This window comes from Sesamum indicum, linkage group LG9, assembly GCF_026168435.1.
Source record: "Sesamum indicum cultivar Baizhima isolate 11 linkage group LG9, ASM2616843v1, whole genome shotgun sequence".
NCBI classification, from domain to species: domain Eukaryota; kingdom Viridiplantae; phylum Streptophyta; class Magnoliopsida; order Lamiales; family Pedaliaceae; genus Sesamum; species Sesamum indicum.
In genome coordinates this window covers 4,363,616-4,391,239 of record NC_142665.1, presented here as the reverse complement: position 1 = coordinate 4,391,239, position 27,624 = coordinate 4,363,616, and the positions used below count along the sequence as shown (strand labels likewise).

The window sequence follows — 27,624 nt, the reverse complement described above, 5'->3', positions numbered from 1 at the left end:
ACTTGTATTCTGCTATGTAGATGTATTCATGCAGGCCAATATGCTTACTTGATCATCCTCTTGATTGCAGCTACAGCCTATTTACATGTTCTCTTTTCATTATTGTTAACAACTAAAGTTTTTGATTTCCAGCTAATAAAGTCAGGCAACTACTGAAATCCCTTAAAATAGTTGTGCCTAGATGTACTAGACTACTGATATCTGTCCAACTCATGCTTTAATCTTGTGGGATTCTCACCTAAGCATAGCATCAAGTAAAGAATACTTGAAACCTTTGCAAGAAGATAAAAAAGATTTAGGACAAGAACCTTGAATACAAGAAATAAGAAGAAAATGCTGATTCATGCATTCTGGCTTCTCGAGCTGATGTTGTTAATGAATATCCTGTTTTTCTGTGGGAAGAATTCTTTATTAGACTGGTTGCCTCTGTCCTTGCAAAAAGCTTTATCACTAAATGATTTGGGATTTCAATGATCTTGGTTTAATAATCAGTTTGATCATCAGCAAAAGATGGCTGAAATTTGTGGAAGTCACACGAGATCCTCTTTAGTCTGCACAAAATATTTTCGATGTAGCTTCATAAACAGACATCGTTGCCGGTCTTACTTCATTAGGAGTGTACTGATATACACAAGATCGTATACGTAAAAGTTGAGGGAAACAGAGTTTACATTTCTCTCTACCAACTTAAAGTCGTAGTAATGGTGAAGGTACATCAGTTTTTGCTCATGGTAACCACTTTTATGACTCATACTTGGCTTTTTCCCCTTCCCTATTTATACATTGCCAACCTTCGGTTCTTTTATCCCATTGAGGCAATGGCTATTGCATTCCAGTCTTTTTGGGGCATTTCCCTCTCATTTTTACTTCACTTCATTCGTTCAGAATCCAATACTCATGTAATCTCATTGCCTGTATGATGCTTGAACTGTTTTGATCTCCTCAAGAAACAATCAATCTCATCTCACGTCGTCTTTGTTTGGTGTTTCTTGCAGGTTTACATTGTCTATTTAGGCGGCGTCCATAACCATGATCCTGTTCTCACGTCCGAAAATCATCTTCAGCTTCTTACTAGTGTATTTCAAAGGTCTTCACTTCTGAAGCCCACATTTCTTTTGAACTTGATTTTCCATTGCCGATGTTTGACAATGCATGCAAACTGACATATTTCCTGAACTTCTTCTTGTCGTTTAGCAAAGAAGAAGCGAAGCAAGCAATGATCTATAGCTACAAGCATGTGTTGTCCGGTTTTGCTGCAACTCTCAATGAAGGCCAAGCAACCATCTTAGCGAGTAACGAGCCAAATATGAGCATTGCTTAAAAATCTTGTGTGCATTTTACTAAATCATTAGTATTAATGTAAAAGCTAACAAATGCAGACACAAAGGGGGTCATATCTGTGTTTGAGAGCAAGACTCTCCAGCTGCACACAACGAGAAGCTGGGATTTTATGGGTCTTAACGTGGACCAACACAAAGGATTTCCGTTGCAGCTAGCTTATGGTGATGACATAATTGTTGGCCTCTTTGACTCAGGTGCTCATTCGGATCAGTTTCACGTGATACATCCTTTTTTCATAGTCCGTGTTCCGATCCTGATAAATTTTGTCTTAACAGCTCTGATGTGGCTAATGTAGTAATCTAGTAAGTTAGAAAAGAGGAGGAAAAGGAAAAGTATAGTATAAAAGGCCTAACGTTAGGAATGGTCGACTAATTCAGACAATACGAAGGTCTGTTGATCGTTAATGTCAACATGATAAACAGACAATTAGTATAGTAACAATCAGACATGCAGAGTTATTTAATTTTTTATTATAAAAAAAAAGAAAATTTATATTAATATAATTTTTTAAATATATTAATAATAATATAATGAGTCGCAATTTTGAATCGCGAATCGATTAAAAAATATTTTTTTTTTTAAAAAATCCCAAGTCGGTATTCCAAATACCGACTCCAAGTGCAATTTTTTTTTTGTTTTTTAATCAAATTTTGTTAATTAATTATATAATTTTGTTTAATAATGTATAATTAATATATTAAAGTTTAAAAAATTATAATATTAAAATTGTATTAATATAAAAAATTATAATTAAGTGTACAAATATAATATGTATATTTTTTTTGTACAGTTGTAAAAACTACAATGAAGTATACAATTATTCTTGACAATCCAATACTAGTACATCTGATTGTGTAGAAGAATTTCTTTGTTAGGATTGTTGCCTTGCACGCGTTTGCGCCCAATCCATCTCGTTGTGAATAATTTATAAAATTATATTATTGGCTATTTATATTAATGTTCAATTAAACATCACATTTGATATAAAAATTGTATAATTGGTTAATTAAATTATTAGATTTATTATATTTAACTACATGCGTAATTCTATGTATTGTTGTTTAATTAAATTATATAGTAATGATAAATTGATAGAAAATTCATAGAAACATTCCAAAAATTATTCTACACAATCAGATGTGCCGGTATTGGTTTGTCAAGAATAATTATATATTTCATTGTATTATTTACAACTGTACAAAAAAATATACATTATTACATTTGTACATTTAATTATAATTTTTTAAATTAATATAATTTAATTAATTAAATAAAATTATATAATTAATTATTTACAATTTAATTAAATGAAAACAAAAAAAAAATGCCCAAGTCGTGATACACAATCAGATGTACTAGTATTGGATTGTCAAGAATAATTGTATACTTCATTGTATTTTTTACAACTATACAAAAAAATATACATATTATATTTGTACACTTAATTATAATTTTTTATGTTAATATAATTTTAATATTATAATTTTTAAACTTTAATATATTAATTATACATAATTAAACAAAATTATATAATTAACTAACAAAATTTGATTAAAAAACAAAAAAAAAAGGAATTTTTTAATTAAGTCGCGATTCAAAATCGGGACTCGTTATATTATTATTAGTATATTTAAAAAAATTATATTAATATAAATTTTCTTTTTTTTTTATAATAAAAAATTAAATAACACCAGACATGCATGGGCCGTCCAAGAATTGTAAATTTCAGCTTTTGAGAATTTATATGAGAAATTTTAAGGCATTTACTATCTTACAAAAAGTTTTGTTTTGTGAATGAAAAGGTGTATGGCCAGAATCTGCTAGTTTCAGGGAGGAGCCTGGCATGGGGCCTGTACCGAAGCATTGGAAGGGAAAATGTGTCGCTGGAGAGGAGTTCAATCCCAAGAAAGTTTGTAACAAGAAGCTGATTGGGGCAAAATACTACCTCACAGGTTACGAGAGACGATTCGGGAAGATCAACAGGACTAGAACCCCTGAATACGTATCAGCTCGAGACGTTCTTGGTCATGGAACTCACACAGCCTCTACGGCAGTAGGATCAAGAGCTAAAGACGTGAGTTATTCTGGCCTGGCACGAGGAACCGCCCGAGGAGGAGCCCCCAGGGCCAGACTAGCAGTGTACAAGGTATGCTGGAACAGTAATTTTGGTGGGACATGCACTGAAGAAGACACGTTGGCGGCTTTTGATGAAGCGTTGCACGATGGAGTGCATGTTATATCAGCTTCGTTCGGCAAGGGGCCGCCTTTGAGGCAGTTCTTTGCGTCCAGTTCCGATATTGGATCATTTCATGCCATGCAGCTGGGGGTGAGTGTGGTGTTTTCTGCAGGTAACAATGGCCCTGATCCATCTCTGGTAGGAAATATCAATCCATGGAGCATCTGTGTTGCTGCTTCCACCGTTGATCGCAGTTTTCCCACCAAGATTTTGTTGGAGGACGGCAGCTTTTTCTTGGTAATCTACACTGCTCTGTTGTCCGAGTCCAAAAGGGAGTACTCCTATACTGTTTCGGAAAATGAATTTTGATTATTTCACCAATTTACATGAGCTATAGCTTCAACATGTTAATGAAAATACTAGTCATTATCCGTTTCCTGAAAATTCTTGGATTGAAACGAGTATTTACATTGAATCAAGGAACGGTGGATCAAAAATCCTGCAACTTCCCATGATCCTATGCTTTCAGTAAATCGAGCGCAACACACCTGATCCACTTTAAAACGACTCATCAGTTTGCATATGTGCAGGGTGAAGGTTTGATAACCAATCACATAAGCGGGAACTTGTCCAGAGCTAGAAGTTATTTCTTCGGCGGGTGGGTGATTTTCAATCGCCCTTGTAAACACAAGCACGTCTACACGCACACGCACAACGTATAAACTTATACTCCTAACAAGCTTGCACTTTGATGCAGGATTTGTCGTACGAGCAATTGGAAGAATGTTTCTGCCTCAGGCAACATACTCCTCTGTTTCTCCACTGATGGGCCAGTTAGCAGCTACGAGGCAGAGTTTGCAGCACGCGAAGCCAAAGCTGCTGCCGTAATCTTTGTGGAGCCATTAACCAGGCCTATTGCCGCTGTCAGCATATTCCCCATCATACATATAGACATCATTCAAGGGATGAAACTGCTTCTATTGCCCAAGTGAGTGACTGAATGACTTAGGTGCAACCAATTTCATGATTATCAAATGGACACTAGATTAGTTCTGAACAACAAGTTTCAGTATCACAGTTTGTAATGATCATGTAATTCAATTTCCATGCAACGTATAGCTCCACTAAGGTGCAGATCTTGCCAAGTAAAACAGCCTTCAAAAGGTCACCGGCACCGATGGTTGCAGACTTTTCTTCTAGAGGGCCAAGCTCAATTTCCCCGGATTTTCTCAAGGTACCATGCTTGTGAAAATAGACAAAATTCTTGTCCATATTTAAGGTTGTGTTTGGCATACATTCATATAAACTTTTCTTATTCCCGGTTAATCTAATGGTACAGCCAGACATTACTGCACCAGGAGTCAACATGCTAGCAGCATGGCCACCAAACATTCCTCCATCCATGTTTCCAGACGATGAACGACAAGTGCACTGGAATTTCCAATCCGGGACATCCATGTCGTGCCCTCATGTATCCGGCATTGTTGCTCTTCTCAAATCCGCGCATCCAAACTGGTCCCCTGCTGCTATCAGATCAGCCCTCATGACTACTGGTGACTAACAACTGACTTAGGAAAAACATGGCATATTAATCTACATCAAGAGTTATAATAACTCCAAGCATTTTCACGTTGACAGCTTATACCAAAGACATAAACGGCGATGACATATCAGTAGAAGCAACGACGAAGCTCTCTGACCCGTTTGACATTGGTGCTGGGCATATAAATCCAGTGCAGGCTTTCGATCCAGGACTAGTATACGACATGACAACCCGAGACTACGTTCTTTTCCTCTGCAACATAGGCTACTCTGAGGAACAAATACAAGCCATCGTTAGCTACCCTTCCACAACCTGCCCTGACAGAACTGAGCCCAACTGGAACATAAACTACCCATCAATAACGGTGTCAAGCCTCACATGCACGACAACCATCAAACGGACGGTTCACAACGTCGGACACATGAAGACAGCTATGTACTTTGCCAGCATTGTGAGTCCTAATGGAGTTGAGGTTGTGGTCTGGCCTAGAATCTTGATGTTTACGCCTTTTAAGGAAGAAATGACATACTTTGTGACTCTCAAGCCTGTGAAGATGTCTGAAGGGAGATTTGATTTCGGGTGGATTACTTGGTCTGATGGGTTCCATCAGGTGAGGAGTCCTCTGGTTGTTCAAGTTAATACTACTGGAATTGTGGGTTCTAACAATATGGCCTATTGATTTCTTCTCCATTTATGTTGTTGTACTGGACATGTTGCAGTTTGTGTTTTGGTCTGTAAGGATGTTGTGTGCTCTATCCAGTCTTTGCTTGTTTGTTTGAGATGCATGATCCATATCGGATTTGAATTTCTATTACAAATCATGTTACGTCTTAAATAGAAGATGCAACATAATTTGGAACATAATATCCCGTCCATATCAATATGCATTCCAGGTCTTTTATCATAAATTGGTACTATATTTTATGTTTTACTTTATGCATATACAATTATTACACTCTCTTCCCTGATATTTGGTGCAATTACACATAAATTCTTTGCAATTTGGGACATTACATCTAGCACCCTTGAGATTTGCTTCCTCTAACAAATAAGTCCATTGTTAGTCAAAATTCACCAAATTTGCTGATATTAATAAAACATTTGAATAAAAATTGATATTTACCACTAATTGACTTATTGTAGGTTAAATAACTTTTTTTGTTATATCGCTTGCATTAATGCGTAAAGACATATGAAGGTAAATCAACCATAAAAAGATTTATTTAACCTGCTATAAGTCAGTAATAAGTCAATTAAAGATAAATATATTATCCGAAAGTAAACTAAAAAGTTAGATATATGTCCATTTTATCCTGAGGTACTAAAATAAAACAATATTAAACATGTCATAAAAATTTGAATGAGTCTAGATCCACATATTTTGTCTTTATTTTAAACACCTGACTTAATTTTCCACATATATTTATTAAAATATTTGCTTAAGATGTTCTTAATGTTTAGTTATTTATACTATTTTCTCCTCACAATTCATTAGAAACTCATGACTTTAAAAGTTATATTAATGCCAAATCCAACAAAGGAATATGTTTAGAGCAGTAATTTTGTTTTAATTCAGTAAATATTGAGAAAAATATAAATACATACTCGCCACTTAAGGTATTCGATTCATTTATACGCATAATTTATATGCTTTAACGTGTAATATAAGGTGCACTGATTATTTGTGTATCTATGACGAAATCGAGAACTCGGTGATCCCACAAATTTTTAATAATATTTTATAATATGTGGGATCACCGAGTTTTATAATATGTGGGATCACTGAGTTCTCGATTTCGTTATAGATACAGAAATACATCTAAAAAATCAAAATAAAAAATTTGAAGTTCTCCATTGAATTATGAATTAATTTTCTTTAGAAAAAAATATAATAGCAAAAAAATATTTTGGTTAAATATTAAGTGTATAAGGGTTAATTCCCTAAAAATTCAAAATTTGAAAAAAAAAAAAAGTAAACGAATAAAATGCATTAATTACACATTAATCGCTCCCCTTTTTGCCTAACTTAAGAGATTAATGGATTTTTCCTTATTATATATATACTAGTTAGTACTTCGTGCCCAGTGGCAACTATGGATTTAAAAAAAATAATACTTAAAAAATTATAAACAATTATAATGCAAAAAATATTTGATATATAATCATATGATATAAATTCATAATAAGTATTATTATATACAGAAAAACTTAAATTGTTTTCCTAACTAATTTATCTCAAGAAATCTCTATTTTTTTTTAATAGAAATAAATAATTATATATTTATCTAAATTTAAATAAAAACAAAAAATATAATAAATCGTTGGAATAAACATAAATATTCGTATCGAAGTTAAATTTAAAAAATATATATTTTTTTACGTGACAAAATAAAATATAGGGGGTCCTTTTAGATTTACGCGTACATAACGTTTATTGGAATAATTTTTTAATTTATATTATATAGATTTTTGTGAATTAAATAAAAAAATGAATAATAAAATATGCATGGAAGGCGGGGGGGGGGGGGAGTAGGGAGACCTTTTGCTTAAGAGCTAAGAACAGCGTAGAAGTCCACGAAGTAAACTTTAGTCATTTGATGGAAAAATCGTCCCCGACAGGGACACTTTTGTCCTTTTACTATTCTACTCTGAAAAATCTTCTTTCACTCACGATGCCATCAAACGCGTCACTGGTGACGCAACCTAACCAATGACGGACTTCCACGTTGTCGATCCCTCCAATTAGAATTGAGATACTGGAAAATAGCGTCACAGGCAGGTGAATCAATCAGTGGGGGAGATCCAGCAAATAGGAGGAAATTGAGGGGCCGAAAAGAAAAGAAGAGGTGGTGGGATTTGAGTCACCAATTTAAGATGAATCAAAACCCTTCTCGCACCCTCTCTTTCTCTCTCTTCCCCCAAAACCCAAACCCTTGAAGCTTTTTGCGCTTCGCTCGTTCGTTTGTGGCGGCTGATTATCCTCTCCCGCTCCCTTTCTCTATCTCTCTCTTAGGGTTAGGTTCTCTCTCTGCACGTCAAGAGATCCGTCAGCCTCATGGCCGCCGTTGCTCCTCCGTCAGATCGTATCCTTTTCTTGGTTTTTCTTTTGTGCCCTCGCACGGTGTCCTTTGGATTCATTTTCGTCGTTCGCGTTCTTAGTGGTTTTTGTTTGATTTGATATTTGGTTTTTGTGTGTGGATGGACTGGTGTGTGTTTGAGTTCTTGTATGTTTTGTTTCATGCGTGTGTAGATCTGAGCTTACCGAGAGTGATGCTATGAATTGGGGTGGGTTTGTCTATTGGTCTGTGATATCTTGTTATTCTGCGTGGGAGCTTTTCTTGAAATATTGGTTTTTGGATCTTGGAGGATTTTCTTTTTCTTTTAATTCGTCTTCTCTTTGCCAACGTAGCTGTTGTGGAGAATCTATTTGTTTTTTTTTATTTTTTATTGTTAGATAGATTTTTTGGCCTGAATACAGATGTCAAGAAATTTACTTAAAAAGCTGCTTTTTTTTTAAATACAAAAATCTATCTGAACTTGTGAATTTTTCCATCTCTGTGCTAGTTGTAGGGTTTATGTTCATGGAGTGCTCTAGTGGTGAGACTTTATAGTCGGGTTGAATTTTGAAAATTACCTAGTTTGTAGCACTTCTTGTGTATATGGATTGTGCAATATATCATGTACTCATTGTTCTCTGTTTATGATGTTCGTGTTTTGGTAATGTTGAATCTATTCTGGCTGGTCACATGTATTCCTTTACTCTACTCTTTAATAGAGGCTGCAGATTTACTGCAGAAATTATCCTTGGACTCACAGGCAAAGACTATTGAAATTCCAGACGCCACTAAGAAGGTGCTTATATATTTATATATGTTATTAGGTGTTTGTTGTATGCAGGATTTCTGTAACATGCTGATTTTATGATTTTAAATTCTGGTGTTCCCTGCAGCCGTCCATCGATTCTAGCAACGTTCCTAATGGAATTCAGTCAGATCGATCTGTCACACCTCTATTACCTGATTTTATGGATCCAACAATGTGCTACCTCCCAAATGGCTACCCTTCTACTGCATACTATTACAGTGGTAAGCCGATTATTGGAATCTTGAAATTTCATGTTGATCGCGTGTTTATTCTTGATTTCAGTTTTTTGTGTTATACTTTGCCTGTAACTTTCGCCGATCTGTCCATTTGTATGTAGGCTATGATGGGAGTGCTAATGAATGGGAGGACTACACAAGATATGTGAATCAAGATGGAGTTGAGATGACTCCAGTACGTCCAATTGATTTCTGCATCATATTTAAGATTTTCCACAAGTGTAATCCTACTTAATATACTGATGTTTACTTGTGTACCTTTTTGGAAAATTCAGGGGGTTTATGGGGATAATGGATCACTTATGTATCACCATGGCTATGGTTATGCACCTTATGGACCGTATTCGCCCGCTACTTCTCCTGTTCCAACTGTGGGACATGATGGTCAGCTCTATGGAGCTCAGCACTACCAGTATCCCACTCCTTATTTCCAGTCGTTAACACCAACAAGTGGTCCGTATCCGACACCAGCTGCTCCTGCGAAAGGTGAGATAGCCACATCTGCCGCTGCTGACCAAGCCCCTTTGTCGGTAGACTCTACTAATTCAAAATCTAATGGCATTGCCAATAGTGGGGGTGCAAAGGGAAACAATGGTACAGCACCGGCAAGAGCGGCATATCAAAATTCATCTTTTAATGTTAATGGATCTTATGGAAGGGGTGCACTGCCTGGAGGAATTCCTGGTTCTGGTTATCAGGACCCTAGATTTGGATTTGATGGTTTACAGTCGCCAATCCCATGGTTAGAGAACCCATACTTCTCGGATGGACAGCCAAGGCCTGTAACTACTTCTTCAATGACTTCACCGGCTACAAATGGAAATGGTGTTCCTTCATCCAGAAGTCAGAATTTTCGACCACATCTTATGGTATCATAAATGTTTCCCAACTTGTTTTTGTTATGCTGTAATGGCTGTTTTCTCCTGTTGTATCTTGCTTGCTCTCTCCATTCAGTTAAGTTTTTTCTTTGCAAAATACTAAATGGAATTTCATGTGCACTTTCATGCTATCTTGCTTGCTCTCTCGTGTCAGTTGAGTTTTTTCATTGCAAAATGCTAAGTGGAATGTCATGCATGCTTTCATGCGACACACGCCATAGATCTGACATGGAACTGTTTTTTTTACATAAATTTGGATGATATTTCATTGGAACTAGGTTTTATGGCATTGAACTTTAGCTATTGATTTGGAGGTTCTCATTAAGGTATAATTTGTTTTATCCGCAGGGTTTGCACCACCCTAGACCAATGTCTGCTATGAACACAGCTAATGGATACATAAACAGAATGTACCCCAACAAATTATACGGCCAGTATGGAAATGCTTATAGGTCTGGCCTGGGATATGGATCTAGTGGTTATGATACGCGAACGAATGGACGTGGTTGGATGGCTGTTGACGGCAAGTACAGGCCTAGGGGAAGAGGGAATGGCTTCTACAATTATGGCAATGAGAGCATGGATGGCCTGAATGAACTGAACAGGGGACCCAGAGCGAAGGGCTCCAAGAATCAGAAGGGCTTTGTGCCAGTGGCCCTGGCTGTCAAAGGGCAAAATATTCCCTTGAGCGGAGCAACTGATAATGAGGAGAAGAAGTCGAGTGTGACCCCTGATCGAGAACAGTACAACCGATCAGATTTTCCAGAAACTTATGCTGATGCAAAGTTTTTTATTATTAAGTCGTACAGCGAGGATGATGTCCATAAGAGCATCAAGTATAATGTCTGGGCTAGCACTCCGAATGGTAACAAGAAGCTGGATGCTGCTTACCAAGATGCACAACAGAGACCTGGAGGATGCCCTGTCTTCCTTTTCTTCTCAGTAAGCATCTGTTATTAAGTGGTGGAGATGTTTTGAAGTTGGTAGTATTTATTCGTACTAATCCATGTCTGTTTGTAGGTCAATACCAGTGGCCAATTTGTTGGTGTTGCCGAGATGACTGGTCCTGTTGATTTTAACAAGAATGTGGAGTACTGGCAGCAGGACAAGTGGATTGGTTGTTTCCCTGTCAAGTGGCACATTGTGAAGGATGTACCCAACAGTTTTTTGAAACATATTACGCTTGAAAATAATGAAAACAAACCTGTAACTAATAGTAGGGACACTCAAGAGGTATTCTTGTTGCTTTTCCATTTATTGGTCGGTTTACTTGTTTTGGTTGGTTTATAGTCGAAAATGCTAAATATGTTTGGTCTTTACAGGTTAAATTGGAGCAGGGTATTCAGATACTCAATATTTTTAAAGATCATACGAGTAAGCAATGCATCTTGGATGACTTTGATTTCTATGAGGATCGCCAGAAGAGAATTCAGGAGAAGAAAGCCAAGCAGCAGCAGTTCCAGAAACAGGTAACTTAGCATTGTCGTGTCTGATGATGGTGGTGTCAGATTGTTTTGCCAGGTTTTTCATTTCTTATGAAGCAGTTTGAGTAACCCGAACTTGGTACCTTCAATTGATAGGCTCAAGTATGGGAAGGTAAACCCACAGAAGAGAAGAACAAGGAAAGCACAAATGGTGAGCTTAAGCCAGATAGATCTTTGGAAACATCCACTGATGTAAACAAGGAAGCAACAACAGCTGTGCAGACTACTGAAAACTCAAAATCAGGAGATGTTTTTAAAAGTGTGAAACCTGCTGCTGTTCCAGAGAAGAAGCTTGTAGCTAATGGGGTTGCAAATGGTTGTTAGCTTTCAGCCATGCTGAAGGGCAGTTGTTGGGGAAACACTTGATATGACGGAATTATATGCTAGTGCAACGGAGGATTGGGCTGCCTCTTCAGTTGGTACAGGAAACTAGAAACTCCCCAACCGGAAACCACCACCCGGGGAGGAGCGGCAAGGGGGCCGGAATTTTTCACATAATGGGTTATTGTTTAGTCTCTAACAGGTGTTCTTGTCCTTAGGGTTTGGGTTTTAGGGGGTTGTATCTTTTTCTTTTTTTTTTTCCCTGTTGAAATCGTTTATTGTGGTTTCTTTTCATGGTCGAGTTTTAATCTTGTTTTTTTTTTTTTGGTTCTTTTTTGTCCTTATTTTGTGGGAGTATGATCCGATCTTGTGAAGGAAGCCTCTAGTTGAAAGAGGTGGTAGAAGCAAGGTGGGGAAGGTAGTGCTATATAGTTGATAACGACGACATCCTCAATTTACAGTTGTTGCGTGTTTTTATATTCCGGAAGTATGAATGTGGTAAGATTTTAGTAAGTGTTGGGGATGTGAATTGGGATGATGACGACGACGTAGATATTATAATTGTTGAAGTTAGTCGTCGGCCACTTGGCGTGGGGATGATGAGTGGTTGGGCAGAATCACTATATATAAATATATATATATAAATATATATATATATATGTGTATATATGTGTGTGTGTGTGGGGTAGTAATCGTGGTGGGTGGGAGGGAGGGAGTGATGATGGAGAGATCCAATGATGGTAGTAGAGAATTTTCAATTGTTTAGATTTAAATTACAGAATCCCATTGGTGACATGCCGTCTGCAGTGTTTTCTACTGCTCTCAACTTGACAATTTTTCTAATAGAGTACAAAATTATGAGGGTATGGGGGCACGTGTAGAAGAAAATTATGATTAATATGCAATATTGTGTGTGCAGAAATTGTATATATACATATAAGTGGGAACCTCTCTATTAACGACAATCCCTCTACACCACTTGTATCTGAAATTTGACTTTAAATTTGTGTGATTATTATATTCATGGGAGGTAATATAATGTCTTTCTACATTATTATGCAATATTAATAACAAAAATAGTTAAGAAAAGTCACATGTGTTTCAGCCAAAACGTGTGTGTGTGTATGTTAATTTCAGTTTCTTCTTTAAATTATTTATTTTTCACTCAATAACCCAAACAGCGCGGAGCTGCTACCTAATGAGATTTTTTTTTGGCAATAATCGGTAATTTTCTCAAGTTGATTAATGAATTCTTTTAATTATTTTATCGTACCCACCCTTCCTGTCTTTTAATTCTTTTTACATATCAATTCCATCGATAATGGCCTATCTTAGCACAATAAAAATAATAAAAAAAGAAAAGCACAATCATGTCAAATTGTTTATGCCATTCACTTATATACTGTATGTGTGTACTGTACCATGAATTTCTTACGGTATTTATTGCTATATCAGTACATTCAAACTCAATACTACTATTAAGAGTAAATTATCAACTTACATTCATAAAATTCAAACTCATAATCTTATGAATTATTTATCATTTTTATTCAATGCGTTTATAATCAATTGTAAAATTGTTCTAAGTTTTTCAAATATTTCAATGTTATAAATCCAACCAATTTTCTATCAATTTAGGACATTTGGGCACTTCCCCCTTACAATACTTAAAACATATATTCTTTTAAAGTGGTATAAATATTATTTCAATTTTTTTTAATATGAAAAAGTGTAATACTATGTTTTTTTTAATCATAAAATTTAGAGGGAATTAATTCTGTACTGTAACGCATTTATAATACTACTTCAAAAGTAATTCAGAGACATTTCAAATGAGTCAAACCTACATAATGGATGGGATAATATATACATATTACGTGTATAAATTTTTTTAAATAAAATAAAAAATACAATATAATTCGTAATAGAAAATCTAACCCGCTGTTTTATTGTTTGTTTTTTCTTTAGTATTTGTTCCTTTATAAATTTGGAGAGGATGTTCGTTTAATGGGTCAATTTGGCGAATGGGAGGAAATAGAGGGACTGATAAGTAAAGCCGAGGTGGTCGAATTTAAGTCACCAGTTTAAGTGGTAAATTTTATTTTCATATTAAACTTCAGAATCATCTCTACCTTGTTAATTTTTTTAAATTAGTTTGCCCGATAATTTTTAGGTATTAATTTTCGACCAAATTGTGTAATTTTTCCAAAATCTAAAAACTTTACCAAAGGTTCATTTTAGTCCTTCATATTAATTTCAATTGCAATTTAGTCATTGTATATAAATCTGCATGATACGAAATTAATATTTATTTATATATTTTAATATAAATTATTTAAACTATTAGGTATGTTTACCTATACTATACATAATTGAAGAGCACCCTAATGGTGTCTTTAATTTATATATATATTTTTGGTATGTTATATTTTGCCATTCAAACTAAACTCGTTTTTTATATTTTACCATTGGATTTTTTTGTGTAAACTTACTAACTCAACATTGTAAAATTTGCACTTTATCATATATGATCAATTTTTTCTTGATTTTTTTTTATTGAAAAAACATCACATGTTGTACATATGTGAAAAATATAACATCACATAACCCTTAAATATCACATATGCGTTGTATGTGATGTTTTTTCGACAAAAAACTTGGTTGAAAAACTATTATAAATGGCAAAATACAAAATTATGTAAAGTTGAGATGGTAAGTTGACACAAAAAAGTTTAGATGCTAAAGCTTAAAACAATTATAGTTCGGATGACAAAATATAATTTACTCTATATTTTATTTTAATTATATAAAAAGTAAATAATATACCTTTAAAAAATATTCCAAATATTTTATAAAAATTATGCACATACATAGAATGTGCTACACTTATGTTGAGGCCTTAGATTCGAAAAATATATTTTGTGTATGGCAAAAGTATTTATATTTTATCAAAATATATATTTTGCCAAAAAATATTTAATTTCTTTCATACAAATTATAGTAATTTGGTGGGAAATTAATACTGGATTTTTTCTGAGGGACTAATTTGAAGTCAATGAAGAAGATGGGGGTAGATTTTAGATTGAGTTAAACGATTAGGGACGAAACTGAAATTTAAGCTCAATTTAAAATGAACCAAAACCTTCCACGCACCCTCTCTTTCTCTCTCTTGCCCCAAAACCCAAACCCTTGAAGCTTTTTCGCTTAGCTCCTTCTTTTGTGGCGGCTGATTATCCTCTTCCGCTCCCTCCCTCTCTATCAATCTCTCCTAGGGTTCGGTTCTCGCTATACGCAGCAAGAGATCCCTCAGCCTCATGGCCGCCGTTGCTCCTCCGGCAGATCGTATCCTTTTTTCTTTCTTTTTTTTTTTTTTGGTTGCCCCTGTATGGCGTACTTTGGATTCATTTTTCTCCCTTGCGTTTTTGGGTGGTTCTGCTTGATATAAAACTTGACTTTTGGTTTCTTGTGTGGATGGGCTGGTGTGTGTTTGGGTGCTTGTATGTTTTGGTGTATGTGTGTGCAGATCTGAGCTTGTCGACTGTGACGCTGTTGATTTGTGGGGGTGGGTTTGTTAATTGGCCTGTGATACCTTGCTCTTCTGGTTCGAAGCTTTTCTTGATTTATTGGGATTTTGGATCCTTTGGATGATTTTCTTGTTCTTTTTCTTTTTCTTCAATTTTTCTTTCCTTCTCGTTGCAGATTTAGCTGCTGTGATACTTGATTTGGTTTTCGTTTGGGTATTGCTAGTCATGTTTTTCGGCCTGAACAACCAAGAGTCGGGAATTTGCTTATAGCTGCTTTTCTTAGAATATGTTTTAATTTTCTTTTGTTCAATTCTATACTGGTTATGAAGTTAACAACATGTCGGAGACCTCTGTAAGTGGTGAATTTGATACTAGGATAGAATAATGATATGATATTGGTAGTTTTGCCTCCCATTTTGATTGTGGGAAGATGAAATTAAGATTGGATGTTATCTTATTAGTTGGAATCTTGAAATTAACTAGTTGGTAGTCCTTTATCTTTGTTTTCTAATTGCGTCCATGTTTTAAGTAAGTTGTACCTGTCCTGTGGGATATATGTATTCCTTTACTCTTCCCTGTTATAGAGGCTGCAGATTTACTGCAGAAATTATCTTTGGACTCGCAGGCAAAGACTATTGAAATCCCCGATGCCACCAAAAAGGTGCTTATATGGGAAAATTTGTTAATAGGTGTTTGTATTTCGCAAGGCATGTGCACAGGCTTTATTGATGATTGTAAGTTCTAATGTGTCTTGCAGCCTTCCATTGATTCTAGTAATGTTGCTAATGGAATTCAATCAGATCGATCCGTCACACCTCTATTACCTGATTTTATGGATCCAACAATGTGCTACCTTCCAAATGGCTACCCTTCAACTGCATACTATTATGGTGGTAAGCCGCTAATTGAGATTTTGAAAATTCATCTCGTTTGCATGTGTTCTCCAGTTCGTTCTGAATTTCAGTTTTTTGTTTTCTACTTAATTGTTAACTTTCACCTTCAAAACCCTTATTTTTCATTTCTCTCCCTGATTTAATGTTTTAATTTGTATGTAGGCTACGACGGGAGTGCTAATGAATGGGAGGACTACACCAGATATGTGAATCAAGATGGAGTTGAGATGACTCCGGTACGTGCAATTGATTTTTGTGTCATATCTAAGCTTGTCCATGAGATTAATCATATTTTATATTCTAATGTTTTCTTGTTTTCTGTTTTTGAGAAAATTCAGGGGGTTTATGGGGATAATGGATCACTTATGTACCACCATGGCTATGGTTATGCTCCCTATGCACCTTATTCTCCTGCTACTTCTCCTGTTCCAACTTTGGGACATGATGGTCAGATCTATGGAGCTCAGCACTACCAGTATCCCACTCCTTATTTCCAGTCGTTAACACCAACAAGTGGTCCGTATCCGACACCAGCTGCTCCTGGGAAAGGTGAGATAACCGCATCTGCAGCTGCTGACCAAGCGCCTTTGTCGGTAGACTCTACTAATTCAAAATCTAATGGCATTACCAATAGTGGGGTTGCCAAGGGAAACAATGGTGCCGCACCGCCTAGAGCAGCATATCAAAATGCATCATTTAATGTGAATGGATCCTATGGAAGGGGTGCACTGCCTGGAGGAATTCCTGGTTCTGGTTATCAGGACCCAAGATTTGGATATGATGGTTTGCAATCGCCATTTCCATGGTTAGAAAGCCCATACTTTTCAGATGGACAGCCAAGGCCTGTAACTACTTCTTCAATGACCTCTCCGGCTTCAAATGGAAATGGTGTTGTTCCTTCAACCAGAAATCAGAATTTTCGACCCCATCCTATGGTATGTGTTAACTTGATACTATTGATATGCTGTGAAGACTGTTTTGTCCCATTGCTCTTGTTTTTTCCTGTCAGTTATTCTTTCGTCTGAAATGCCGCAAGATTTTGCATCTTGGATGTTGTGTATGCATGGCAAAATGGAGTTTCATGCATGCTTAGATAGCTAATATGAACTGTGCTGTATCGTAAATTTGAATAACATTTTAACAAACTATGTTTTGTGCTATTGAACACGTAGTTATTTACTAGAGGTGTCTTGTAGAGATTTTCATGTTTTTCATTCTCAGGGTTTGCACCACCCAAGACCAATGTCTGCGATGAATTCCGCTAATGGATACATAAATAGGATGTACCCCAACAAGTTATACAGCCAGTACGGAAATGCTTACAGGTCGGGTCTGGGCTATGGATCAAACGGTTATGATACACGGGCAAGTGGACGTGGCTGGATGGCTGTCGATAGCAAGTACAAGCCTAGGGGAAGAGGGAATGGCTTCTACAATTATGGCAATGAGAGCATCGATGGCCTGAACGAACTGAACAGGGGACCCAGAGCGAAAGGCTCCAAGAATCAGAAGGGCTTTGTGCCAGTGGCTCTGGCTGTCAAAGGGCAAAACATTTCCATGAGCGGAACAACTGATAATGAGGAGAAGAAGTCAAGTGTGACCCCTGATCGAGAACAATACAACCGACCAGATTTTCCAGAAACTTATGCCAATGCAAAGTTTTTTATTATCAAGTCATACAGCGAGGATGATGTCCACAAGAGCATCAAGTACAATGTCTGGGCTAGCACACCTAATGGCAACAAAAAGCTGGATGCTGCTTACCAAGATGCTCAACAGAAACCTGAGGACTGCCCTGTTTTCCTTTTCTTCTCAGTAAGCATCTGGTATTAAGTGGTGCTGATGGCTTGAGGTCTGTGGTATTCATTTTGTTCTAATGCATCCATATCTGTTTTTAGGTCAATACCAGTGGCCAATTTGTTGGTGTTGCAGAGATGACCGGCCCTGTTGATTTTAACAAGAATGTGGAGTACTGGCAGCAGGACAAGTGGATTGGTTGTTTCCCTGTTAAGTGGCACATTGTGAAGGATGTACCAAACAGTTTGTTGAAGCATATTACCCTTGAAAATAATGAGAACAAACCTGTAACTAATAGTAGGGACACCCAAGAGGTATTCTTGTTGCTTATCTATTTGATTGGTAGCTTAAGTAGTCGTGGTTAGGTGGTTCTGGAAATGTTAAAAAAATTGCTGTTTACAGGTTAAATTGGAGCAGGGACTTCTGTTGCTCAATATTTTCAAGGATCATACAAGTAAGCAATGCATCTTGGATGACTTTGATTTCTATGAGGATCGTCAGAAGAGAATTCAGGAGAAGAAAGCCAAGCAGCAGCAGTTCCAGAAGCAGGTAACTATCATTTCTGATGATGTTGGTCTCAGAATGTGTGCAAGGTTTCCACTTCTTATGATACGGTTTTAGTAAGCTTGTTTGCTGCCTTCTTTTTGTAGGCTCAAGTATGGGAAGGCAAACATACTGAAGAGAAGAACAAGGAAAGCACAAGTGTTGATCTTAAGCTGGAGAAGTCATCCGAAACGGCCTCTCATTTGAACAAGGAATCAACACCTGCTGTTCATCTTAATAGGGATAGCAAGACTGTTGAAAGTTCAAAGTCCGGAGATATTCTCAAGACTGTAAAGCCTGCTGCTGTTCCAGAGAAGAAGCTGGTAGCTAATGGGGTTGCAAATGGTTGTTAGCTTCAGCTATGCTGAAGGAGGGCTGGTGGGGAAACACTTGATGAGATGGACATATGCTTGCACGGAGCAATGGGGGCTGCCTCTTCAATTGTTTCTCAGGAAAGCATAAACTCCCCAAGTGGAAACTAGGGGAGAAGCGCCAAATCTGAAATTTTTAACATGGATGGGGGTTTTGTTTAGTTTCTAGCAAGGGCTTCTTGTCCTTAGGGTTTGGGTTTTAGGGGTTGTATCCTTTTTCTTTTATTCTGTTGAAATCTTTTCTATTGTGGTTCCTCTTCTTGGTCAATTTTTAATTTTTGTTTTTTTCTTTATGATTTGTGGGAGTATGATCCGATCTTGTGAAGCTATAGCCTTTTTTTTTTTTTTATGGTGAAAAAAGAGGTAGAAGCAAGGTGAGGAAAGGTAGTGCTAATAGTTGATTACAACGACGATGTCCTCTTTTATAGTTTCTATAACTATTTTATGAATGCCCTACAATTAGTTTTAGCTTTTTTGTTTTCTTGTGATGAATGACTGCATCAAGAAAAATTTAGGTGTTTCTAATAAAAATGTGTGTATGGTTGTATCTTCTTGGAATACATGAAGCAAGTATTTAAAAAGAGTAATATGAAAAGACGATGAGGTGTGTAGGGTGAGGAGAAATTCTACTATTATACGGAAACAAGACAAGACAAATTACTTGCATTAACAGTACCTCTAGGAGCCAGTTCCAAACTCTTACACGGAAATCCAAGGCAGTGTGTAGAGCTGTTTTTGCATTGCATGTCGTGTAGTGTGCTTAAATTGTGGCTGTCCTTGCTCGGGTTGAATTCAAGCAGCTACTGTTGTATTTTGTGTATTCAAAGTAATATTACTATACTGTTTACAAAATACTATAATATGTATCAATCAAAGTCATCTATCCACCTACCCAACCATAACAATTAACAACCGTAGTGGCATTATAGTTGAGTCGGGTCGGGTCCCCTTTTGCTAGTTAGAATCCTACTCCCTGGGAAAAGCCAATGACTATGAGATAGCTTAAAAAAGTTTGGCATATACAGAATTAAATTAGTTAATGTAGAATGGCCAAACTCAATATATACGAATACGATAAGCACGACCCATGAGATGAGAAGGATAGACAGATTCATTCCTACGAGGAGGTGATTGTACTTGGTTGAAGCCAAGGCAGATTGCTATTTTGTGCCAGGATTTGGAGATGTCGAGCAGTTTGAGGAGAATTGGCAGGTTTAGTGCTATTTCCTCGAGTATTAATGGAAAGGGGGGAAGATGTTTGGGGGGGCTGTCTACGGCTAATGAGGAGTTGAAGAGTGGTCAAGAAAGTGGGGGCACTAAGCCCATCAATCTCTTCTCTGCCGTCAACCAAGCCCTTCACATTGCTTTGGATACTGATCCTCGGTATCTTCTGATTCTCCTCTCCCCCTCTTTCTCTCTCTGTGTTTTTCTATGGAGTTATTGTGTTGTTCTTTTCTTTTTTTTTTTTTTTGGTCCAGACACCTGGAAATTTCTGGGCGTGTGTGATTCCCCGCTATTTGTTCCAAAAAGCCCACTCTTCATGTTTTTCACTTTTCTGCTCCAAGTGAATTTGATGAAGTTTGCAGTTTGGTGGAGTCTTGTTGGGGGGGGGGGGGGGGTTCACATTTTTTAAAGTTGAAGCGCTTTTCTGAGTTTGTGTTTGAGTGCTTTTTTGCTATCTGTTATGTTTTTCAGCAGCTCCAGAAGGGAATATTCAACAGGAAAAGTGGAGTTTGTAAAGTTCTTCTTCATACCTTATTTCTTAGGGGATCAACCTATGTGGCTGCTGATTTGTGTGATTTAGGCTGGTTTTTACCTGTTTGATTATTCATTTTACTTTACCCTTTAAATTTTGATTAATTCATGAATCTCTGCTTTTGTTCAGTGCTTATGTATTTGGGGAGGATGTTGGTTTCGGTGGTGTTTTCCGCTGCACCACCGGGTTAGCGGATCGATTTGGCAAACGTCGAGTTTTCAACACTCCTCTTTGTGAGCAGGTATCGCTAGTTATGTGTGAGCACATTGACGTTTTGTTTTATGTGTTGCTTCCGTTTGGAAGCATGCAAAAATCTCCATATACCATCAGGCATCATTTCACTTGGGGTAAAGCCTTGAAGTGGTTTCAAACATGAATGTGATTTAGTATACATTTTCCTTTGGCAATAGTGCTAGAAGTAGAGGTGATCATACGGATGTGATTTTTGATGTAGGGCATTGTTGGATTTGCTATTGGTCTGGCAGCCATGGTGAGCCTTTTCTGATTCTGTAGATTATGTAATCTTTAAGCTTCCACAGCTGAAGCTTGAAGTTTTTTTTTTTTCTTTTCTACTGTGGCCTGTTTCTGACATTTATTGTCGCTCACTACACTATCACAAATTCTAGGGCAATCGAGCAATAGCTGAAATTCAGTTTGCAGATTATATCTTTCCAGCTTTTGACCAGGCATGTTCCTATCTATTAGTATTTTCACATATAAGAAGATTGCATGGCATGGCATTGATCGAATTCTTGTTCATAGATTGTCAATGAAGCTGCTAAGTTTAGATATCGGAGTGGCAATCAATTTAACTGCGGAGGTAATCTGTGAGGCGGTACCCTCTACTCCTTGTTTCGTCTTTTCTTTACTTGCTTTCTTTGCATTCTAACATACCTACTGTTTACAGGTTTAACGATCAGAGCACCTTATGGAGCTGTGGGTCATGGTGGCCATTACCACTCACAATCCCCTGAAGCTTTTTTCTGTCATGTCCCTGGTATTAAGGTATTCATGGAGTTTATAATTGAACTCTGAGACTAGTAATGACTGGTTCTTGTTGTGCATGATTTCATGTAATTTGCTTTCTTTTAGGTGGTAATCCCTCGAAGTCCTCAACAAGCTAAAGGTTTGCTGTTGTCATCCATTCGTGACCCAAATCCGGTTGTGTTTTTTGAACCAAAGGTATATCTATAATTGCTTAGTTCTTATAGTAATCAGTACAGAAATCATTTCCCCTCACTGAATGCACACTTGAATGGTCTCAGTGGCTTTACCGGCTTGCTGTCGAAGAAGTCCCGGAGAAAGACTACATGTTGCCTTTATCTGAGGCAGAGGTATGCAGATTTTTTCTCCTTATTCCAAATTTATGCTGTACATGACAATTTCTCAATTCTCAGGTGATCCGTGAAGGTAGCGACATAACACTTGTCGGCTGGGGAGCTCAGCTGTCAATTATGGAGCAGGCCTGTGTTGAAGCTGAGAAGGTAGATATTACTCCCATCATATTTTTCTTTTTCCTTAGCTGTATCTGAAAGGAGAATCTTTACCAAATCATTTGACTCTAAACGTTTCTCTTTTGGAATCATAGTTCCTTCCACTTGTCTGTGGCGTGTTAACATCAGTGAAAGCATAGTATTTGTGCTAAAGCCATGCTTTAATAACAGTACCATTCAATGTTTCTGAATAACTTTCATGGCGTTGAAAATGTTTTTGATTCTTTTCCATAGGATGGCATATCTTGTGAGCTGATAGACCTAAAAACTCTAATTCCATGGGACAAGGAAACCGTGGAGGCCTCTGTCAATAAAACTGGAAGACTTCTTGTGAGATTTATTTCTGTATGCAAACTCTTGCTCTGGATCAAGGTTGTTCTCGCCTTCCAACTTATTTGTTTCCTCTTCCTTTTAGGTTAGTCATGAAGCTCCAGTAACCAGTGGTTTTGGTGCTGAAATCGCTGCCTCTATAGTTGAACGCTGCTTTTTGAGGGTAAGAATACACTGTTAGAGTCCATTCAAGGTCTTTCTATTATGCACTACTCTTTTCATTTGCCACCATTCTTCTCAAATATATGAACTGTCATCGTCTCCACTAGGCCCCGTAAGCTGCATCATAAATATGAATAAGGCTGTCTTCTATTAAGTCGGATTTCCCCCCGAAAGATCATACACTGAAAGCAAAACGGTTTATATGTCTGATCCTGCTACAACTGTTGGATATTCTATAGTCGGTAGATCTTATATACACATGCATAGTTGATTATCTGACTTAAGCTGATGCTATTTCCCGTCAACCAGTGTAAAGATCACCCATCAAGCAACCTCAAAGAAGCTCAGTCTCATGATATATCTTAGTGTACTATGAATATGATGTGGTTAGCCCATTGTACATATCGGAAGCCTTACACATGACACATTTCATGTACTTCCACATTGCCTCAAGGATGATGAAATACATATTGGGCTGTAACATGTCGAGTCTATTTTAAAATACTACTGATAAATCATATCCAGACAAATTCCATAAGATTAGTCAACTTTCCTAAGTTCGTTCATGTCCAATTTAGTACTCCCATCTGTAACCATTTCTTTGCTGTTCCAATTGATTCAAACTGCACATGAGATACTGATTTCAACCATTCTAGTTTTCCATGCTTTGAGAAGTTTTTGGTTGTCGTACGGTTTTTAGCAGTACTAAGTCAAAAACTTGTTTTGAATTCATTGGCAGCTCGAAGCTCCAGTGAGCAGAGTATGTGGCCTCGATACACCATTTCCTCTTGTATTCGAACCATTCTACTTGCCAACCAAAAATAAGGTCAGTCTTGTATTAGTATTGTTCACACAAAATCGTCCATATACTTGAGCATGGATTTCAAAAGGCGACGTTCTCTTGTCTATAGATACTGGATGCAATAAAATCGACAGTAAATTACTAGTCCATCAGCTCCCGTTGTCTCCTCAAGAAAACGTGGTACATAGTTTGATGAAGTTGGTTAAGATGCATCACTATCCAAGGTCTTAGCAGCAGTATTCTCCTCTCTTTGTAAGTGTGGAAATTACACTAGTAACATGTTAAAGAGATCTGAATTGATGATGTTGGTGTACTGTTACTCTCATCTGAACAGTTGTATACTTAACAAATTCACAAACTATTACGACAAAAGCAATGATGCTTTGTTACATTATAAGACATGTAATAGAAGAGGTAATTGGCGACTAGAAAGGAGCGGTCGGGGAACATTCCTATTATCTGTTGATTGCACACCGTGTGACAACATACAACATTTTTATTATCTGTTGGCAAGTACTCAAATGATTTGGTCCTGCAATTGAGTACGTCTGATCTGTGTTTTAAGTGGAAAGCAGTTTTCAAAAATAAAATCCTTTTCTATTTTACTTTCTAACAATTTCACCCTTTATACGAATCGTTTTATTTACAATAATATTGTTTTAACTGTACTCGCTTGTTTCTAATATAACTTTTTTATAATAATTTAATTTCAAAAATTTTGACATTTTTTAATATTATTATAGTTATTTTTTGTTTCAACAATTCTTTATTCACTATATTCAATTAATAACTTTGTTTTTAGATTTAGTAGTGGTGAGTGATAAGAGAGGAAGAGTGAAATTAAAAGAACATATTCAAAGGCTAATAATTGTTGATAAGTTTAAATATTTAATTTGAAAATTAGCACATTGATTGTTATGATTATTTTTTTTAGATGAAAACGATGATTTATTATTTATTAGATAAATTAACTAGAATTACCATGATTAAATATTTATATATAATAATAATAATTGATAATTATATATTAAAACAGAACAATTATCATCTTGAAACGCCAACGCTTTCTTTACCATCATCAGCCAAAAGCTATTTAAACTCAAGTCACCAAACACTCTTAGGATCATAATTGATCTGCAAACACGATTTTGAGAATTCCATTCTCAAGCTTAAACTCAAAGCCATTTAAGAGCTGTTGCTAGAATACCCCTAAAAAGGAGCATAACTAAAAATAACCAGCAGCCAGAGCCAACCCCATAAGAGTATGCATCTAACCATAACAAGCAATTTAACTTTCTGACCGTTAAAACAAAGAGAAACAATATCAAGTGAATTCTAATATGAGATACGTGTCTCAAACTGGAAGAATTGCATCCTTCAAATCAACTTCTCTATACAGCTAGCAAAGTGATTTTAAAACAGAGAATCATTCTTCCTCATCAATAACTTGGGTTCCCAATCCCTTCAACCCTCCATCTGGAATTTCTGCAACAGTAACCAAAGAGTAAAGCTCCTCCTTAGCATCTTCATCATCATTCCTCTTTCTTGCGATGCGCAAGCGGATTCTTCTTGGCACACTCCGAATTCCACGGCTCCAAATGTGGTATGATTTACTTTCTTTACAAATTTTCCTACTCAAATATATTAAAACTCATTGGTCCTCCGAATTCCTCTTGAAATGTAAGAGCCCCTTTGATTTGCAAACTCTCATTAGGAAGAACCAACCAATTCCTCCAATAGTCATTAATCCACTCACCAAGTAAACCATCTTGGTAGCTATGACCATTATGAACACCAGAAAGACAGAGGGGACGAGGCACATTATAACAAGGGCATATAACGGGAGAGGCACTTTATAAGGCCTATTCATTTCTGGGGACTTCCACCTCAACCAAAGAAAGGAGGAAAACTCCAGCAACATACCCAAACTGTATAAAAAATTGGCAGAGGCAACAATGTCCGTATAGCTCATGTAAGATACACCAATGGCAATCAAAGTTGAGAATAAGATACCGACCCAGGGAGTATTGAACCGCTTTGATCTCGAAGCAAAAAACTGTGGTAGAAGGCCCAAGTCAGCCATTCCAAGAAGTTGATAACCACTGCTGCTTAGTTGAGCTTCAAAGAGACCAACGGCCGACAGAACTGCTCCAATCTCAATCCAAACTTTGAGCCATGTGCCAGATATAGTTCTTGCTGCGTCGGCCATGAAGCCAGTCTCCCACTTACTCTGATCAACCACGACTGCACCAGTTACGGCCACAAGAGGGATTATGTATCCCAAACATGTGAGGATCACTGCAGAAAACAGGGCTAAAGGGAATGTTTTCTGTGGATTCTCAACTTCCCCTGCCATAGTACTAACATTATCCCAAAAATTGAGGTTCCAAAAAAGAGTGTTGAAGAACAAAGTCCAATCTTTCTTCACGCCTTTCTGCCCTAAACTAATCCATCTGTGGGGATGAATTTGGGGTATGGCTATCAAAGACATTACAATGAATGGCGCGAGGGAGATAACCCCTAACGCCACCGCAACATACCCAACTATGGTTAAACCAGTGATATTCAAGAGCGAGAGGAACACAGTGGAAATCAAGAGGGCTAATTGTCTGGGTAATCCAGATGAAAAAATTGGAAAGATTCTCTTCAAATAATCAATACAAAGAGCAGGAAAAGCAGCTATGTTTATGACACCACTAAGGAACTTCCACGTACCCATAAGGGAACCGAAGAAGGGACCGAATGCCCTGTCAGCCCATAACACGAATCCGCCGTTGCCGGGTAAGGCCGTGGAGAGCTCGGCGGTGATCAGGGCTTCCGGGATACTCCAGATGAAGGGGAAAATCAGAAACCCGAGGATGGCGAAGAGAGGGCCAGCGGCTTGGACGGCGGGCTCTTCGCCATAAGGGCCGCCTGCTACTTCGAAATAGATCAGGAAGATGAGGGGAATGAGGGTTAGTTTCTTCTTGACAGCCGGAGTGGTGGCTGTGGTAACCGGAAGTTCTTGCTGCAGCGACGGCGGCAGCGGTGGTTGGGTTTCTTTGGAAAGCGTTGACATTGTCACAGTAAGTTTGAAAACAACTGAGAGAGTGTAGAACTGGGGAAAATCTCAGAAGTAAATTTTATTGGTATGGAGACTGCAGATATGATTGGAGCTTGGGAACTGGAATTTATAGTGCTCATCTGCATGGGCGGGCGGGCGGGCGGGTGGGGTCGAAGGAATCTACCCTTTTTATTGTGATTTGCCAAAAAGAACTTTTCTTAAAGAGAAAATAACTAGAAGGGTATTTTGATAATTTTATAAAGTTTACATAATAATAAGATAGTCACAAGTTTTGGTAATTAATTTTTTTCTAAAAAAAGGATATAAATCATAAAATAAGATATTAAAAGATTACGATTTTAATTTATATATAAAAAAAATTAAAGGAAATCATAATTAATTTTAAATTCCCCCATTCAGATACAAAATTAATATTAATAATGTCTTATAAATCTTGTACTCTCATTTTATTTAATATTTTAAAATTTTATTTTCAAATAAAATTTAATATTTTATAAGCTTAAAAAAAATCAAAATATTCTTTTATCTTGTTTTGTTTTATCAGTAGACCACAATTATTCTGCTATTGTTAATAAATTTAGATGTAATAGAAATAATCGATGTAATATGTAAAAAATATTAAATAACAAAAGAATATAATAAATTTCATTGATTATAATATTATATATTTAGGTAAGTAGCCATCTCTATTTCATAGTCATTGTCTGATGGCTTGACTTTATGGCTCACTGTTAAATATGACCTCAAAAGTTTGGAAACACTAATTATGCATTAATTTTGGTGTATTTATATTTTTGTAATAGTTGACCGCCATGCTCTAATATAATAAATCTCTTCTAGGTTTGGTTTATCAAATTAAGCTATAATTATATTCATACTCCACAATTTATGGTCGGTTTATATAAATTATTCATATTTTTTTTATATAATTACAAAAACTATTATTGATAGTTAAAAAGTAAGAGTAGCTTGTGTAATGATCATTAATTACTTCTATGTTGGAGGATTTTGCATTTCAAGATGATTTTGAATGAGGAGGATTATGA

General features: G+C 36.7%; 5 protein-coding genes across 5 annotated transcripts; 4 read left to right on the top strand and 1 right to left on the bottom strand.

Annotated features, from left to right (window-relative positions):
• The first annotated feature begins 818 nt into the window (after positions 1 to 818).
• On the top strand, positions 819 to 5,852 carry UNE17 (Subtilisin-like serine endopeptidase family protein). Its single transcript, XM_011091776.3, has 10 exons — positions 819 to 899; positions 996 to 1,087; positions 1,195 to 1,292; positions 1,380 to 1,535; positions 3,144 to 3,814; positions 4,108 to 4,175; positions 4,275 to 4,505; positions 4,637 to 4,751; positions 4,857 to 5,070; positions 5,156 to 5,852. The coding sequence occupies exons 1-10, from the start codon at positions 819 to 821 to the stop codon at positions 5,737 to 5,739; spliced, it is 2,310 nt and encodes a 769-aa protein (XP_011090078.1). The 3' UTR covers positions 5,740 to 5,852.
• Positions 5,853 to 7,951: 2,099 nt separating this feature from the next.
• LOC105170581 (YTH domain-containing protein ECT4) lies at positions 7,952 to 12,151 on the top strand. The gene is made up of 9 exons (XM_011091405.3): positions 7,952 to 8,143; positions 8,836 to 8,912; positions 9,010 to 9,145; positions 9,262 to 9,335; positions 9,436 to 10,029; positions 10,387 to 10,980; positions 11,059 to 11,271; positions 11,361 to 11,507; positions 11,619 to 12,151. The coding sequence occupies exons 1-9, from the start codon at positions 8,116 to 8,118 to the stop codon at positions 11,844 to 11,846; spliced, it is 2,091 nt and encodes a 696-aa protein (XP_011089707.1). The 5' UTR covers positions 7,952 to 8,115; the 3' UTR covers positions 11,847 to 12,151.
• Positions 12,152 to 14,989: 2,838 nt separating this feature from the next.
• On the top strand, positions 14,990 to 19,439 carry LOC105170580 (YTH domain-containing protein ECT4). The gene is made up of 9 exons (XM_011091404.3): positions 14,990 to 15,185; positions 15,952 to 16,028; positions 16,125 to 16,260; positions 16,423 to 16,496; positions 16,599 to 17,195; positions 17,482 to 18,075; positions 18,159 to 18,371; positions 18,460 to 18,606; positions 18,708 to 19,439. Exons 1-9 carry the CDS (start codon positions 15,158 to 15,160, stop codon positions 18,951 to 18,953), a joined length of 2,112 nt encoding a protein of 703 aa, XP_011089706.1. The 5' UTR covers positions 14,990 to 15,157; the 3' UTR covers positions 18,954 to 19,439.
• Positions 19,440 to 19,931: 492 nt separating this feature from the next.
• Positions 19,932 to 23,946, top strand: LOC105170579 (2-oxoisovalerate dehydrogenase subunit beta 1, mitochondrial). The gene is made up of 13 exons (XM_011091402.3): positions 19,932 to 20,354; positions 20,857 to 20,968; positions 21,182 to 21,217; positions 21,354 to 21,413; positions 21,490 to 21,547; positions 21,635 to 21,732; positions 21,820 to 21,909; positions 21,993 to 22,061; positions 22,125 to 22,211; positions 22,455 to 22,550; positions 22,636 to 22,713; positions 23,452 to 23,538; positions 23,624 to 23,946. Exons 1-13 carry the CDS (start codon positions 20,155 to 20,157, stop codon positions 23,657 to 23,659), a joined length of 1,107 nt encoding a protein of 368 aa, XP_011089704.1. The 5' UTR covers positions 19,932 to 20,154; the 3' UTR covers positions 23,660 to 23,946.
• A 1,081-nt stretch (positions 23,947 to 25,027) lies between these two features.
• On the bottom strand, positions 25,028 to 26,673 carry LOC105170578 (putative polyamine transporter At3g13620). The gene has a single exon (XM_011091401.3). The coding sequence runs from the start codon at positions 26,570 to 26,572 to the stop codon at positions 25,166 to 25,168; it is 1,407 nt and encodes a 468-aa protein (XP_011089703.1). The 5' UTR covers positions 26,573 to 26,673; the 3' UTR covers positions 25,028 to 25,165.
• Positions 26,674 to 27,624: the final 951 nt, after the last annotated feature.

Excerpts from the sequence above, each read along its gene's own strand:
- LOC105170581 (XM_011091405.3), top strand. The coding sequence starts at position 8,116 with ATGGCCGCCGTTGCTCCTCCGTCAGATC. Across the intron at positions 10,981-11,058 it reads CTGTCTTCCTTTTCTTCTCA|GTCAATACCAGTGGCCAATT; the intron begins GTAAGCATCTGT and ends GTCTGTTTGTAG. Across the intron at positions 11,272-11,360 it reads ATAGTAGGGACACTCAAGAG|GTTAAATTGGAGCAGGGTAT; the intron begins GTATTCTTGTTG and ends TGGTCTTTACAG.
- LOC105170578 (XM_011091401.3), bottom strand. The coding sequence starts at position 26,572 with ATGTCAACGCTTTCCAAAGAAACCCAACCACCGCTGCCGCCGTCGCTG.
- LOC105170579 (XM_011091402.3), top strand. The coding sequence starts at position 20,155 with ATGTCGAGCAGTTTGAGGAGAATTGGCAGGTTTAGTGCTATTTCCTCG. Across the intron at positions 20,969-21,181 it reads ACACTCCTCTTTGTGAGCAG|GGCATTGTTGGATTTGCTAT; the intron begins GTATCGCTAGTT and ends TTTTTGATGTAG. Across the intron at positions 22,551-22,635 it reads ATAAAACTGGAAGACTTCTT|GTTAGTCATGAAGCTCCAGT; the intron begins GTGAGATTTATT and ends TCTTCCTTTTAG.
- LOC105170580 (XM_011091404.3), top strand. The coding sequence starts at position 15,158 with ATGGCCGCCGTTGCTCCTCCGGCAGATC. Across the intron at positions 17,196-17,481 it reads ATTTTCGACCCCATCCTATG|GGTTTGCACCACCCAAGACC; the intron begins GTATGTGTTAAC and ends TTTCATTCTCAG. Across the intron at positions 18,076-18,158 it reads CTGTTTTCCTTTTCTTCTCA|GTCAATACCAGTGGCCAATT; the intron begins GTAAGCATCTGG and ends ATCTGTTTTTAG.
- UNE17 (XM_011091776.3), top strand. The coding sequence starts at position 819 with ATGGCTATTGCATTCCAGTCTTTTTGGGGCATTTCCCTCTCATTTTTA. Across the intron at positions 900-995 it reads GTTCAGAATCCAATACTCAT|GTTTACATTGTCTATTTAGG; the intron begins GTAATCTCATTG and ends TGTTTCTTGCAG. Across the intron at positions 4,176-4,274 it reads AGAAGTTATTTCTTCGGCGG|GATTTGTCGTACGAGCAATT; the intron begins GTGGGTGATTTT and ends ACTTTGATGCAG.